Genomic DNA, 14,685 nt, shown 5'->3' with positions numbered 1-14,685 from the left:
TAGGGTAATTGTTATTGTGCGCGGTCAAGCGCGCAGTAACGAGTAATGTTCTTGATAGCCTAGTAATGCGTGCCCCATTTCCTCCTCAGGACTCTATACGTTGTTTTTTTTTCGTTTTCTTTTTTTCTTTTGGAACGGCCGTCGTCACAGTGATGGCTCAACTCGGGAGTCATCCCCTGTGCATTTAGAGACGGGTGTCAGCGCTATTTCTCCAGAAGGGGAGAGTGCGCGTGTGTGTTAGTTATCTTTAATGAAATGATGGCGGATATATGTAGACCGAAGGAGCTGAATCCGTGGCCTGCTACTCTGTGCTGGTGTAAGGGGGACGGTGATAAAAGTAAAATGAAAGTGAGGTGATGGTGATAGGCATATAGAACTATAGTAATTGCATTTACTTTGTACAGTGGTGAGCACGGTCAGGGTGAACACCTCATTAGTATTCACGAGCCTGTAGCAGTTCATGCTTAGCAGAAAATAAAGAAAACTATTATTTCTTTTATCGGCATCATCAATAAGCGTCGTATTCGGCACATTTCCCCTCTGAAGTAGAAGGTATGTTGAAGTTTTCCCAACTTGATTACTAATTAGGTGTTCAATCTAACAGTGTTCACATGTTTCTCTGCACACGTGTATGGTATCTATGCAATTGACCTTTTTTTTTTCTCGATGCAGTATACTTTTTAACCACACTTGTGATTTGGCTTTTCGCGACATCATACCACTGGCTGTACCCGAACGGGCGAAGACGCTGGCGAAATTGGCTCTGCTCTCGCTGCCCATAAACTGAGGCGCGCAAAGATTTAGCACTGTCAGAAGCCATGTTATGAGTCAACGCTCAGTTTGAACCGGAATGACGATAGCGAATAAACGTTGCACAAGAAACAAACAAATGTTATGAAAGCTATATACCACTTGGTCCCCGCCACCCAATATGCAGTGCTGGCATTCAAAGCGGCAATAAACACTTCCTGATAACACTACACTTCACTGCTGCATTAGATTAGAGTGGACCCTTATGTGTCAGTGATTCATTCCCAGGTTATTCCACGACCTTTCTTTCTCTCTCTCTTTATTTCTTTCTTTCTTTTTCCCCAAAATGACCATGCCGTCACGTGCGTTCATTGTCTACGCCGGTATAATATAATGTATATTATAACGATTACTATCTCTTCATTCTATTCCATTCTTATCATCTACCGTTTATTATGCGGCCGATCCTGGTGATCAAGTGGGCGGAGTGCCGTTTGGACGACTAGGGAAGTGGAAAATGAATGCGGCATTGGAATAGAAACGTCGCATTATCCCGGCCCAGGTTTCAGTGGCAGTCTGGCATATCACATTCGTGTCTGCGCAAAGTGCAATGATTCGTTGACGATCGTCCAAGTCATGTAAAGCCCCCAAATTCGAAATCTGAATAACCCGCCGTGGTTGCTCAGTGGCTATGGTGTTGGGCTGCTGAGCACGAAGTCGCGGGATTGAATCCCGGCCACGGCGGCCGCATTTCGATGGGGGCGAAATGCGAAAACACCCGTGTACTTAGATTTAGGTGCACGTTAAAGAACCCCAGGTGGTCCGAATTTCCGGAGTCCCCCACTACGGCGTGCCTCATAATCAGATCGTGATTTTGGTACGTAAAACGCCATAACTTAAATTGAAATCTGAATAGTCCCGATTTGTTTTTTAAATCAGTCTCGCCTTCTTCGTCTGTCAGGGAAAACGAACCCGGGAGTACGGATATCAGTTAAGATGGCCGAGTTCCGCCTTATGTGAGGCGCCAGGCAAGGGAAACGTTTATTAGTGACGCATCGATCTAATCAAATCGCCATAACCACGAACTGGTTTTACCCTGTCAGCAGCCCCATTCACAAAATTAGTTGGCAAGATGTGAAATGGAACTAGTGCCGCGTTTGAAGCAGACAAGATCAACTTACTAATTTATAGTTTACGTAAAACTGTGCGCCCGCCGTGTTGGCACAGTGAATATTATATCGTTCTGCTTACGGAGAACGAGGTCACGTGTTCGATTCCAGACTACGGCGGACGCACTTCGACTTGGGCGAAATGCAAAAAATGCTCTTGTACTCAGATTTAGATGCGCGTTATAGAATCGCGGGTGATCGAAGTGAGTCTGGCGTCCTCCACGACGGTGTCCCTCATAAACCGCTGTGCAGTCTCGGAACGTTAAACCTCAGAATTCTTTCTTTTTTTACCTGTGTACACGTTACGCATTTCACATGAGTAATTTTGATAATGTAGTAGGAGTATGCTCTTGAACCAGGACTATTATGTGGATTCCTTTTTAGATTCCAAGTTATATAATAGGCTCAATTTACAATATTCGGTGGTTCTTCTTGCTGTATACAGCTACGTAGCTGTAAACATCACATGTGAGTTCTTCGGTGAACTTTTCTTCTTTTCGTAGACGGGGGGTGGAGACTGTGCCTTGCCTTTCGGCTCAAAATGTACTGGCGCAGGAACCCTGGCTGACTCAAGTGCCTTCTTACGTGCTAGCGTACTTGTTAATGCGGCCAATGATAGGGTATAGAGGCAACTTCTGCTTGCGTAACACTGAAAGGGTTAAGAGAGGGGAGAGGTGGAGTATCTGGTGTTACGACGTTAAGCGAGAAAGATAGCGAATGCAAGGAGAGAAATGGCAAGAGATCGTTCCCTTTAGCTTTAGATGCCAGCTGTGAAGATCGGTGTTCTAATCCTAAAATGCCAATGAAATACGCTATCCCCACCTCTTCCGCCGCAATGAGAAAGAGTATCATATTCAGAACAATATAGTGTGCTCTTTTGAACGAGAAAACCTTGATGCTGTTGTTGTGGCTGTTGCCTCAAAACATGGCTCGTAACCACGAGGATGGTATGGTATGGTATGCCTTATCTGATGGCGCATACCCACTGCGGGGGATTGGCCAATATTTGGATGGAATTAGGCAATCTTTTTAATACTAAAATTGGTAAAGCTAACTGGAGAAAATGAACAAAAATAAAATATTTAAGAATTCAAGAAAATATATTTGAAGCACTTATAAATTCCTCCACACCACGAGGATGCGTCTGGAAGGTCGTCGTCGTCGTCGTCGTCGTCGTCGTCGTCGTTGTTGTTGTTGTTGTTGTTGTTGTTGTTGTTGTTGTTGTTGTTGTTGTTGTTGTTGTTGTTGTTGTTGTTGTTGTTGTTGTTGTTGTTGTTGTTGTTGTTGTTGTTGTTGTTGTTGTTGTTGTTGTTGTTGTTGTTGTTGTTGTTGTTGTTGTTGTTGGCCTGAGCGGTTGTGGCGCACACCCACAGTGGGGGATTGGCCATGAATCGGGTGGTCATATTCGGCGTATAAAAACAAGGGAATTAACGAATTGAACGCCGGAGCTTAGAAAGTAAGATTTTGTGACAGGGAGAAAAACTGACTATAGGTAAAAAAATAGAAAAATAAATAAGAGAAAATTATGGTAGGGAGGGGGGGCAATCAGTCTAGCATGGTAATCAATTAGAATCAATCAGATAATTTTGGATTGCCAAGTAAGCATTTCTGTGGCTGAACCCAGTAATAGAGGCTCCAAAAGATAGGATCACAGACTCCGATAAATCTAGGCCAATATTGAGTAGCGGGATTTTCAGTAGTCTTCTTCATTACCATTACTCAAGTATTATTGCGAAAAAAAAAAAACATGGACGTGAGAGAATAAGAACACACACCGAGCACCGAGCTGTGTGTTCTTATTCTCTTACGTCCATGTCTTTTTTGTTGGGCAATAATATTTGAGTAAGGGAGCTTGCCCGGAATGCTGTATTTCATTACCCTTACTTTTTTTTCTGTTAAGCAAAAGAAACACACTTTAACTTTGATGCTTAGAATAAATGTTTATTTGATGAAAATATTTAGCGTAAAGGTGATTTATTTATGAGATGCGGCAAGCAAAAAGTGAGCAGTGTAACCGCAGTCCTGGCACCAACAGCTTCGATTAGACCTCGCGCTCTAGCGTTGAAATTGACTCGGAGCTGTTCGCGCCTTCTTCACGACAAAATATCTTTATTGCAAGAAATCATTCAACACAAATACCAATGCAATATAGAAACGTTGAATCATTTGTTACGTAGGCAATTTTTCTTGAAGATATATGCTATGTTTTAAAGGCACAGCGGAAACAACAAAAATTTTCCCCGCACTCTGCAAGCAATTAAAGGGGGGTGCAAACAAAAAAGAAACGCCGAGAGGCACGCGCAACGCTCGCGCGGCATGCTACCACGCGGCCTTCCGCAGCGACCAGGGCAGCCGGGCGCTCGGCATTTGAATCTCGCTGGACGTGCCAGGTGGACGTGAGCGGTCCGTTCCCACAAGGACGACGTAGCCCGGTACTCTCTAGGATGCAGGACAGCTCAGGACACCGCCGGTCCGGCCGGTACCAGATACCACCCGAGCGGCTAACCGAGCTGTTCGGCGCGCAGTTCTATCGCTTCTTGCCGGGCCTGGACGCGTCGGGCCGCTCCAGGACAAACGACCCGTCTTCCTCGGAGGCAAGCACTCATCCTTGCCTTGAACGCGCTCATTGCCGTAACCGTAGTTGTACACGTAACGACGACGATGGCTAGACTGTTTTGCTACGGGGCAGAGCGCGCCGTTTTTTGCTATTTGCTAGCACCCGCGTGTTAAGCACTCTTCTGTTGGTCAGGCAGCTACAGTCACCGTCAGGCAGCTACAGGTGCAGTTTTACAGTTTGCCTGGGTGACCTTTCGTCTGAACTGCCCATGGTACTGGGCACCGCTTTGCTCTTCATCACCGCAGGAACAGTCGTCTACGGCGGGATCTGCCGACACCAGGCAGCTGTACAGCGTCCATCTTCCCACGCTGACGTCTGCCTCCTCGCTGATGGCGAGAAGTGAAGAGGGCGCCCTGGAAGCCCACTCCAGCGAAGGTCGCCTACTGATGAAGGTACGACAGCACTCACCAGAACGATAAGGAAATTGCTGCTACCTTAATCGCCGAGGTTTGATGAAACCTGATTAGGAATGCGGCTTTCCTGCGCGAACGTTGATAGGGCACTAGACGCGCCGCGGTGAGTCCGCCGACATGAACGCTTTCTTAAATTGCCCCTGCATTTTTCGAAGTTCAGTTGTAGTTAAGCTATAGGCAATAATGGACGAATGGTTAGCACGCCGTGTGACTTCGGTATGACAGTAAGAGCTAAGGAACATTCCGTTAAGCGTTTTCACACATAAGTGTGGTGTCTTCCAAGGGGTAAGCGGGACAGGAGGGCATCTATTTCCGACTCTGCTGCAACTGTCTCGCTAAAGGGTGGCGCGTGAACTGTTTCATAGGCTAAGCTCAGCCATCGACGCACAACGCTTCCACATGCTCTCCTCCGAATGACCGAGTCAAGCATTGCTTAGCTTCTGTGATGTAGAGAGAAACCGCGAATTCTGCATTACGAGTACCCCCATGATCCTCACCATTCTATCTGGTAAACTCGCAGAGTGACGCTGCTTTTGTATTGTGGGGCGTAGCTTAACGTCGGTCTTCCATTTTTGCCCTAGGGGCGCTCCGCGGAATCACTGGCCAGCGGATCGGAGGCGCGCACGATCCACGCCTCGACCAGGGCCATGCTGGCGTAAGTGTCGGTTGATCTACGTTGTAAAAATTAACTTGCGCTAAATTAGCAGGGGTAACTGGAGATCACAGGGAGAGGCCTTCGTCCTGCAGTGGACATTAGGCTGATCATGATGATGATGATGATGATGATCATGATCATGATGATCATGATGAAGCAGCGAGGTGAAGAGGTATAATTAATAGCGTATTTTATACCAGTACAACTTGGTGGTCCGCAGCTTTCGTTTTAAAAGAAGTCCAATGCGCATTCTCTTCCTTGAATGCAGGATACGCCGGAGCCGCATCCTGGGCATGCCGATTGCCTACTACGCGCTCCTCATGGGCAGCATGGCGCTGTGCGCCTTCTCCTATACCTACGCATCCAAGACGAGTGAGCCGCCTAGTCATTTAGCGTTGGCGCACATATGCACAGACGTAGTCTCCCCCCCCCCCCCCCCTACCCCTCACCCCCCACTCCCCGCCCAGCTTCGACCGAAGTATTCCTTCCCGCACGAGGACATCACTTTTCATGTACTGACTGCACTATACAGGCCGCACTTACGCACTAACACTGCCTTTCTATCGCCGTGCGCGCATTACAGTTTAGTAAACAGAACTCACAAAAAGTAAACATAATGCAAGGATGGCAATATTTTTTTTTTTACTTTAAGCTTCAGAGAGAATGCTAGTCACTCTGGCACACACTTTGTCTTCCAGCCCTTGTAGAACTTACCTGTCCGAGTGAACTTGTGATTTAAATGCTTACAAACAAAAGTTATCGGTCGGTAATCGGTGCCTTAAAACACTGAATCAGTGCGCTCATTTAGGGCAAGCAACCACTCACTGGAGAAAGAAGAGTTTTGGCATGGACTTCACATGAACGGTAACTCAAGGATATTCTTGGAAAAAAGAAATTGTATATAATCGCTGAATACTGCCAGTACTAAACGATGGGGTAAGAACGGGCTGGTTAACAACGAAACTTGCAATGAAAAAAATGATTGAAGTAACAGGCATCAAGTGCGAGGAATTGATATAGGAAGATGACATTTCAGGCAAATATTTCTCCTGATATCTGCATTAGGCGCCCTACTGCCATACTTTTTCTTTATAACTAGAAAAAAATTAAGTTGCCATGGTTTGACGTATTTCTCCCTCGTAGAGAATGCATTCTCGATTATACCACCCCGTTATTATTATATCTAATCTAACTTAATCAGGGGAGAAAAAGAAGCCGATGCGACACCTAACACTGATATTTGATGTGATAATAGCCTGCAGCCGTTCATTCCAGTCTATATATGTGAGCGTGTAGAAAAGTAGCACGTGCAGGGATTCTGTACATTCTCGACGGTAGCACCTCGTTATTATATCTAACTTAAATCAGGGGAGAACAAGTAGCCGATGCAACACCTACCACTGATATATAATGTGAGAATAACCTGCAGCCGTTCATTACAGTCGTATGGGAGCTTGGAATACTGCTGAGGCGAAAAGAAAGCAAGCATGAATAAGTCGCTGCCAGTATATGAACAGCGCGGTATAGCCACATCCTATGCCTCTTGCATTGATTGAGCTGTGCCTGTTTCACCTAAATTGCCACAAGCTTCCTTGAGGTGCTGGGGTGCATAAGCGCTTGAAAACAGACCATATCTACACGGTGCCGCTTTCTGGCGAATATACACTTGCCGCCTGGCGTCGAAGGAACAAGGTGATTCAGTGCGATGACAATTTCGCCACGTGTCTTTGTTGTAAGTGCTTCATTAAGTGTCATTGTTCTGTTGCAGTGCGCGAGAGGAGCGCACACATCCCAGGCCACGCTCACATGGCCGCCAAGAAGGGACAAGGTTTGTTACGGTCTTCCCTTTCCTGTGCGTTTGTGCGTGAGTGCGTGATTGCGTGCGTGGTGTTCTGTTGAGTTGCGTTGCGTCGTGTTGCGTCGTTTAGCGTCGTGTCGTGTCGTGCTGTGTTGCATCGTGTTGTGTTGCGTTGAGACATGCGCCGTCAAATTAGCTGTGAAAATTCACTGTTCCTCCACTTACCTTTTGTAATAAAACGCTGTTCGTGCGTTAAAGCACGCCAATGTATTTCGTCTGACAATTTCTTTCTTTCTTTCTTTCTTTCTTTCTTTCTTTCTTTCTTTCTTTCTTTCTTTCTTTCTTTCTTTCTTTCTTTCTTTATGTCTTTCTTTGTTTCCTCAGACACAGTCTAAGACACAGTCTACCATCGGAATTTGAAAATTAAAATCTCGAAACTGGAGTTTCGAGATTTTAATAGAATACTACAATCGGTGTGTTTAAATATGTGCCTTAAAGTAATAATTGAAAAGTTAATTGTTATTTGATCAAACATTTTGACAATTTTGCAGGAGTAATGGCCGCCTCATTGAGTAATTTAGATCGAGTGTTGGAAGTACATTTTCTCCTTGAAGGCATTCTAGGGCATGGTACGCATAAACATCTAATTAGCTACTTTAGAATTTCGAGTTAAAATTTTATACTTTAGTTATGTAGCTCAAGATAATATCGGAGCTGATAAGTTTTATGAAACTGCCTTTGGAAGGTAATGTCCTGCTGCGGAAACAATAAATATCTCGTTGAAGGTAGACACCTGAACTATTCCATAGGAAAGTATAGCCATCAGCACTTAACATTGCGATGGGATTTCTCTCCCAAATGCCTACGAAACATAAGAATTCCAAGTCAATCAATCAATCAATCAATCAATCAATCAATCAATCAATGAACCTTTATTTTCCATTTAACAATGGAGGACGGTAAGGAAAAAAATGCAATGAGACGGCTTGAAAGACTCTGTCTCCTGGTAACATGCGGCAGCAAAGCAGCCCAGAAAAACACAGAAAATGAAAAAGTGACCTTTGTCGAGATTATTCGCGAACGCTACATGTAAGGTTAAAGAATTTATATAGGCGCGCGCAGACTTAACTGTGTGGAAGCGGTGTGCGCTACTCGTGCAGAGGTATAATTAAGCTCTGAAAACTGGAACAAGCGCTGTCTCTATTTGATAAATACTACACCTGTAATACAAAGTAAAAAAATGCAGCTGAATTCTGAAACTTATAAGCTGTGCTCTACACACTTGTCAACGAGAACGAAGCAACGGCAGCAACTGGATAAGGTTACAAGTTCGACAAATACTTTAACATTTCAAAGTAAAGAATTCACAGGATGTGCACTGATAATGCACTGAAGATATTACTACAAGCATAAGAGAACTACTTCATGAATGATGCAACCAAATGACAGTCAAAATTGTGTAATATCTATACCCAATATATGAATATAACCTATTAGGCGCTGTAAATTGTTGCTGTAAAGTGATTGCAGGCGATATGTAGAACGGCAAGCCGAAACCTAAAGTTCCGTCCGCCTTTGTCTCGTAGGTCAAAGCATTTTCTTTTTCTTCTAATTCCGTTCGCACATTAATTTTACGGGCCACCATCGCTTCGCCATCACTTCTCGCAGCCGCCTTGCTCAATGTGCGGGTCCCGCAGTCCTCGTCGACGGGCAAGGACCTCGCGTACACCACGTGGCACCAGCAGCCACCGAGTGTTCGCGCCCACGGCGGCCGTCGCCGCCACGCGAAGCACTCGGCCCGGAAGAACAAGAGGTCCGGGCGGCGCTCCCACTCCGCCGCTGCCACCGAAGCTTCGACAAAGGCCGCGGCGGAGGACGTGGACTTGACGCCGGACAACGTGCCGTCGGCTCACTGGGAGCCGCCGTTCATGGAGACGACGCCCAGCGCCGTCGAAGACACGGCAACGATCACGTCCGACACCCGCTTCGCTGCCGTCGGCACCGATCGTGACCGGCGGCAGCATCGCTCAAAATGGAACGTTCAACTCATCGGCGAACCTCGACGAGTGAGTATGGTTGCGTGCATTCTGTGCGCGCGGCTTAAATACGGGGTATAATGTGTCAGCATTATGCTGCTTATACGCGTTATGCTAGAGGTGTCACACAAAGGCGCCTCAGTAGCAAAAACAAAATGGTCCTATGAAACGGTTGGCTTAGAATCACGGCGGTGGCGGACGTCCTAATATGTGACAGTGACGCAGACAAAAAACAGAACGGACGTGCGGATATAAGCGCCAAGACATCATGATGGATAGATGACTCAAGAGAAACACTTGAAGGAATTAACATGACATGACATGGCGGGGCCATGGGAGCAGTTTTGCGATGGCTGTATATAGACCATATCTCTATCCCGCGATAAATTCAACTTCATCGCATCATATACACATAGCTCGTGGGAAAGGCTTCATTGACAACGTTTCAGAATCGGTGACCTTTGTCGAGATTATTCGCGAATGCTACATGTAAGGCTAAAGGATTTATATAGGCGCGCGCAGACTTAACTGTGTGGCAGCGGTGTGCGCTACTCGCGCAGAGCTGTAATTAAGCTCTGAAGACTGAAACAAGCGCTGTCTCTATTTGATAAATACTGCACCTGTAATACAAAGTAAAAAAAATGCAGCTTTTCGGGAGCATGAGTGAAATACAGGCCTTAAGAAAAGGGCGATGGTATGCTGGAATTCTATTTCGAGAGAAGCTGTCGATGCTCTAGTCACTTCGGTGGCAGACAATCTTACGAAACGCAGAGGTCATTGCCACAACGAAGAGAGTTATGACAGTGACAACGTGTCTGAGGCAATGTCATCAAAGGCTGGAAACATCCTCCGTCGAATGTTGTTAACGAAATCGCAGGTTTCGGTGGCATTGTGTTTTAGAGATAGCTCCCGAACGACATAATCTTTGCAGTAGCAGATGCATCTGCGAATCCTTGTTTTGCTGCTAATTGCAGGTCCAGCGAAGTACCACACCAGCTTTCATGCATATACGCAAATAATTCGCTTAGAATTCTACGCTTGATCGTCAGTTCAACATCAGCATAGACAAAAGGCACAATCGCCAACAAGTGGCGACGCTGTGAATTTCCACCCGTAGACACAGCTGCAATCCTACCAGTCGCGTACTACGCGCTTCTAATGAGGCCGTACATGTTACGCCAGCATTGGTCTCTCGATCACACGAACGTGGCTCGTACACCAACTGGGACCCTCCAAGGACGCCCGCTGACAGCTGCAGCCCTCGTGCTATAGCTGTGGCGAAATTCAGTCGAGCCCTGCTCTTGCCGGGCCTTCCTTCAGCAAAGCGTCTGCACTGCAGTGCGTGTCTGCGCCTCGCTGCGATCTTTGCCGTCGCAAGAGGTCGCACGCGCAAAGCGCATTTGTTTAGCGCCAAGCTTTCGGCTAGTTTTGTGGGTTCATTGACAAGCTCCCGTGGCCTCTGGCAGTAATTGAGCGAGCAAACAATTCTATAGCGTGTGTTACGCCACAGATGTGCAGTCACGCAATGGGAACGGTTCCCGTCTGTTCTTATTCAATCAGGTTTCCAAACAAGCGAGGTAATTCAAGGCTTAGACTAGCTAACTGTTAACATTCAACTAACGGCGTGAATTAACGTAGGACGACACCCCTACGCCACACAGCAGCCAACAAGCACTGCTGCGTTCTCCCTTAAGAAAGTTGTGCGTGTGCTTTCCGGGTAATTCGCGCTGGTAAATTGTTACGTGTCGTTGCTTGCGATTGTCAGCCTGGTCAAGCGCAAATATACCGACGCATTTATACTGCTCAAGGTAGAGCCTCGGAACTACCGTGCAGTACGACATGTCTTCGCTTTCCCGAAGCGCCAGTGGGCAGATTTCAACAGAGGCCCTTTAAGCAACATCAGGTCCTGTAAGCACTGCTAAGAAGCTTCTCAATGTGGGATGACTTGACAGCGAGAAGTTGGGCACACGGTGGCAGAGGGCAAAGGCACTTCAATTTCCGACCGGTGTGTGCACGTCTTTCGCCTAGCGGTTGCTGCCCGTCGGCACTGGGTCAGACTGGTGGCCTTGAGCTGCTTTGGTCGTCGCCCGCCAGCCCGGCTTGCGGGCGGCGGCATCGCAGTCGTCGGATCGGCCGCCGGCGTTTTCATTCGCGCGTATGCACGCAGACTGACGACGGCACACTTCGGTCCAGGCACCTGCCGCGCCAGACGGCGACCGACGAGTTGGGGACGGGGGCGTGGCCTTGTTCTCCCACCCTGCCTTCTAAATGGAACGAGTGGGCGATAGTGTCGTGGAGAACGTAAATTGCCTCTCTCATAAGTTGTTTCCCAATGATTATTTGCTGGATCTTTCTCAACGTGACGACACTTTCATGAAGTTAACCGTACGTTTGCCCCGATGAACGATACTGGAATGCTGTGGTAAGCTGAATGCTTTACCAGCTAAAAAAAATGGCAGAGTTATTGTTCTAGAACTTGTGACTACAGTGGCAGCCGGAGAGAAAGTTACACGCGAAGGAAATACTAGTGTATGGGAGCGAGGGGCAAGTGAATACTCGTGAAGGAGTAGTGTAGGTGCAGACTAAGTAATGGATGCATTAGGCTATAAGTCTCATGTTACTGACAACCAAAGCTGCAAACAAAGACGTGTACAGCTGCTTTCGCATGTCTTTATCCCAATGATCCCACGTGTAAGCACAATCGCCTCGCTGTGCGGGGGCACAACCTAAATGGTTCTTAGATAAACCATCTCAAGCGACACTTTATACACGACACTACACGACATTTACAGCACACATTTGTATCACAGCAGGCAGCGCCCTCTCTCTCTCTCTCTCTCTCTCTCTCTCTCTCTCTCTATATATATATATATATATATATATATATATATATATATAATAAAGATAGAGTTCGCCTACAGCGCGGCCGAAGACTCCTCGGAAACGCGTTTTATTGCTCAGGACAATTCTTGACCTTAAGTTTCGACAGCTCGCAGTCCTAAATTTTACCCGAGCAGCTCCATATGTTGCACATTCAAGGCACGTATGTTCATGTATACACGTGTGCTCCTTTTAATTGCTTGTCTGAGGTCATGCTTGGCCATCGTGTCCTGATGCGGTCAGTTTATAAAGGAGGCCGCCTTAAAGGGGACATCAAATGAGGAAATTAAGTGCATAGGAAGCCTGTACCCAGTTGTCTTTGTACGATTTCTTTTCCCCTTCGTAAACCGACCTCACCCGGACACGGTGGTCGAGCGCAAACGCTGGCCATCTAAAATATGGCTCATTCCATACACACACACACACAAAAAGAAAGTTGAGTCACTTTAGCATGCGCTAAAGAGGATCAAGGCGAAAGCCTGCGCACTTGCGATACATTCATCAAATTACTTGACATTCTCATTTGAATGCGTTGTTATACTTCCTATTACTTGTTTTCACCCACCAAATTCGTAGGTTCGAGTGCCTTAATTACCTCTACCCAAATTAACTGCGCTTTAATTAACTTCAACCTAATTAACTACCAAATGTAGTTAGTTGACTCCCAGAGGTCGTGGGTTCGAGTGCCTTAATTAACTATATCTTAATTAAGGTAAATTTAATTTGTCCTAATTAACACCAATTATCGTGGGTTCGAGTGCCTAATTGTCCTCAATCTTAATTGAGGTACAGTTAATTAAAATTAAATTATGGTATTTTACGTGCCAAAACCACCATCTGATTATGAGGCACGCCGTAGTGGAGGACTCCGGATTAATTGAGACCACCTGGGGTTCTTTAACGTGCACTTAAATCTAAGTACATGGGTGTTTTCTGCATTTCGCCCCCATCGAAATGCGGCCGCCGTGGCCGGGATTCGATCCCGCAACCTCGTGCTCGGCCGCCCAACACCATAACCACTGAGGAACCACGGCGGGTAGAGTTAAGGCACTACAACCTACGACCTTTGTTCGTGGTGCCACCATGTGGCATGGTGGCACCAGTGAATTCTCGAGCCATGAATTTTGGTGCCATTTAATTATCCGGATGATCAAATTTTCGACCCATGAGCCATCTAAGGCTTTCGTCTAAATAACATTTCATTGTTAAAATCGCCACCTCATCTGCTTTCCCCACAAACAAATGTGGTCAAATTTAGCAAATGGAGTGGTAGTTTTCCTTTTGCGGTGTCTGTGCTGCAAGAACACGCTGGAATCTTTTGTTTCATTTTTTTTTCAGTGACCTAGTTCTCTTCGGGCATTATTATTTACTTCATAACGCGCAACAGGCGGCCGGTACTGCGTGCCTTGATATTTTTTCTGGAGATCACCTTACGCTACTCCTTTGCCATTACTATACGATTATTCCTTCGCGTGCTTCATCGTTGACCGGTGATGCACCCGCAGACATTACCATGCATGGCTTCTGCGGAGTGGCAGAGCAGAAAGGAATACAAATTGGGCAGAAGGAATTGTCAGAATATTCCGGCCTTGGGTTAGTGAATTAGCTTTTTTTTATGTATCGCAGGTACGAGGAAGTGTTCGAGTACTACTACGTGTACGACGACAACGAGACGTCGGCATCGAGCACGCATCTGCCGGCACAATACGCCGACCTTGCCATTCCAATAAACCGATGATGCTCGATGCCTGCTGGATAGTCATTCACTAGATTATCTCGGGGATATACATACGCACTGTATGTATGTTGGGCGTCAATTTGGATGCATACGTATGCCGTCGAACATTGTAGTACAACACCGTCACCAATGGAGCGTGGAACACACGTTCCCTTTTAATAGAAGTACGTAATGCTTAAAACTACACCATTACTCCGAGAAGTCACTTCACCACTAATATGACTAGCATGATGGTGATGCCAGTCATTGCTGAGTGCATGATGAAATGCTAACACTTAGCAATCCAAACATGACAGGAGTTAAAGAGGATGGAAACTTGAAATGAGTAGTAGTCGAACAAGGAATGTCCCTTTAAGGGGATTTAAAGGGGACTTGTCCCAGACAAGTTCCCTTGACACAACGTTGGCTTAAAGCGATATTCACTGTCGACATTCAACTACTACTCGCCAACACTTATCATTGCTGAACTGAGACTGCTTTTGTCCTTAATCGTCTCTAGTGATGTTCCCATTATGCTAATTTGTCATTTTGTTTATAAAACGCCTGCTCTGGACGAACAGGCTCTCGAGTCGTAACAGCCTCGAACTTCGCGCTTAGTGTGCCGATTCTTTAACATCTAGCTTAGGAAC

The 14,685-nt window shown here is 46.3% G+C and overlaps 1 protein-coding gene across 1 annotated transcript; it reads left to right on the top strand.

The window, feature by feature from the left end:
• The first annotated feature begins 4,363 nt into the window (after positions 1 to 4,363).
• On the top strand, positions 4,364 to 14,088 carry LOC119456997 (uncharacterized). The gene is made up of 7 exons (XM_049669172.1): positions 4,364 to 4,550; positions 4,669 to 4,928; positions 5,531 to 5,604; positions 5,873 to 5,976; positions 7,373 to 7,432; positions 9,071 to 9,468; positions 13,945 to 14,088. The coding sequence occupies exons 1-7, from the start codon at positions 4,364 to 4,366 to the stop codon at positions 14,086 to 14,088; spliced, it is 1,227 nt and encodes a 408-aa protein (XP_049525129.1).
• Positions 14,089 to 14,685: the final 597 nt, after the last annotated feature.

Source organism: Dermacentor silvarum, chromosome 6, assembly GCF_013339745.2.
Source record: "Dermacentor silvarum isolate Dsil-2018 chromosome 6, BIME_Dsil_1.4, whole genome shotgun sequence".
Taxonomy (NCBI): domain Eukaryota; kingdom Metazoa; phylum Arthropoda; class Arachnida; order Ixodida; family Ixodidae; genus Dermacentor; species Dermacentor silvarum.
The sequence above is the reverse complement of the archived record's forward strand: the minus strand, read 5'-3'. Positions and strand labels throughout refer to the sequence as shown.

What these genes read in the sequence shown, in the direction of transcription:
- LOC119456997 (XM_049669172.1), top strand. Translation starts at nt 4,364, where the DNA reads ATGCAGGACAGCTCAGGACACCGCCGGTCCGGCCGGTACCAGATACCA. An exon ending in TACCTACGCATCCAAGACGA is followed by an intron (nt 5,977 to 7,372) that starts GTGAGCCGCCTA and finishes GTTCTGTTGCAG; the next exon opens with TGCGCGAGAGGAGCGCACAC. An exon ending in TCATCGGCGAACCTCGACGA is followed by an intron (nt 9,469 to 13,944) that starts GTGAGTATGGTT and finishes TATGTATCGCAG; the next exon opens with GTACGAGGAAGTGTTCGAGT.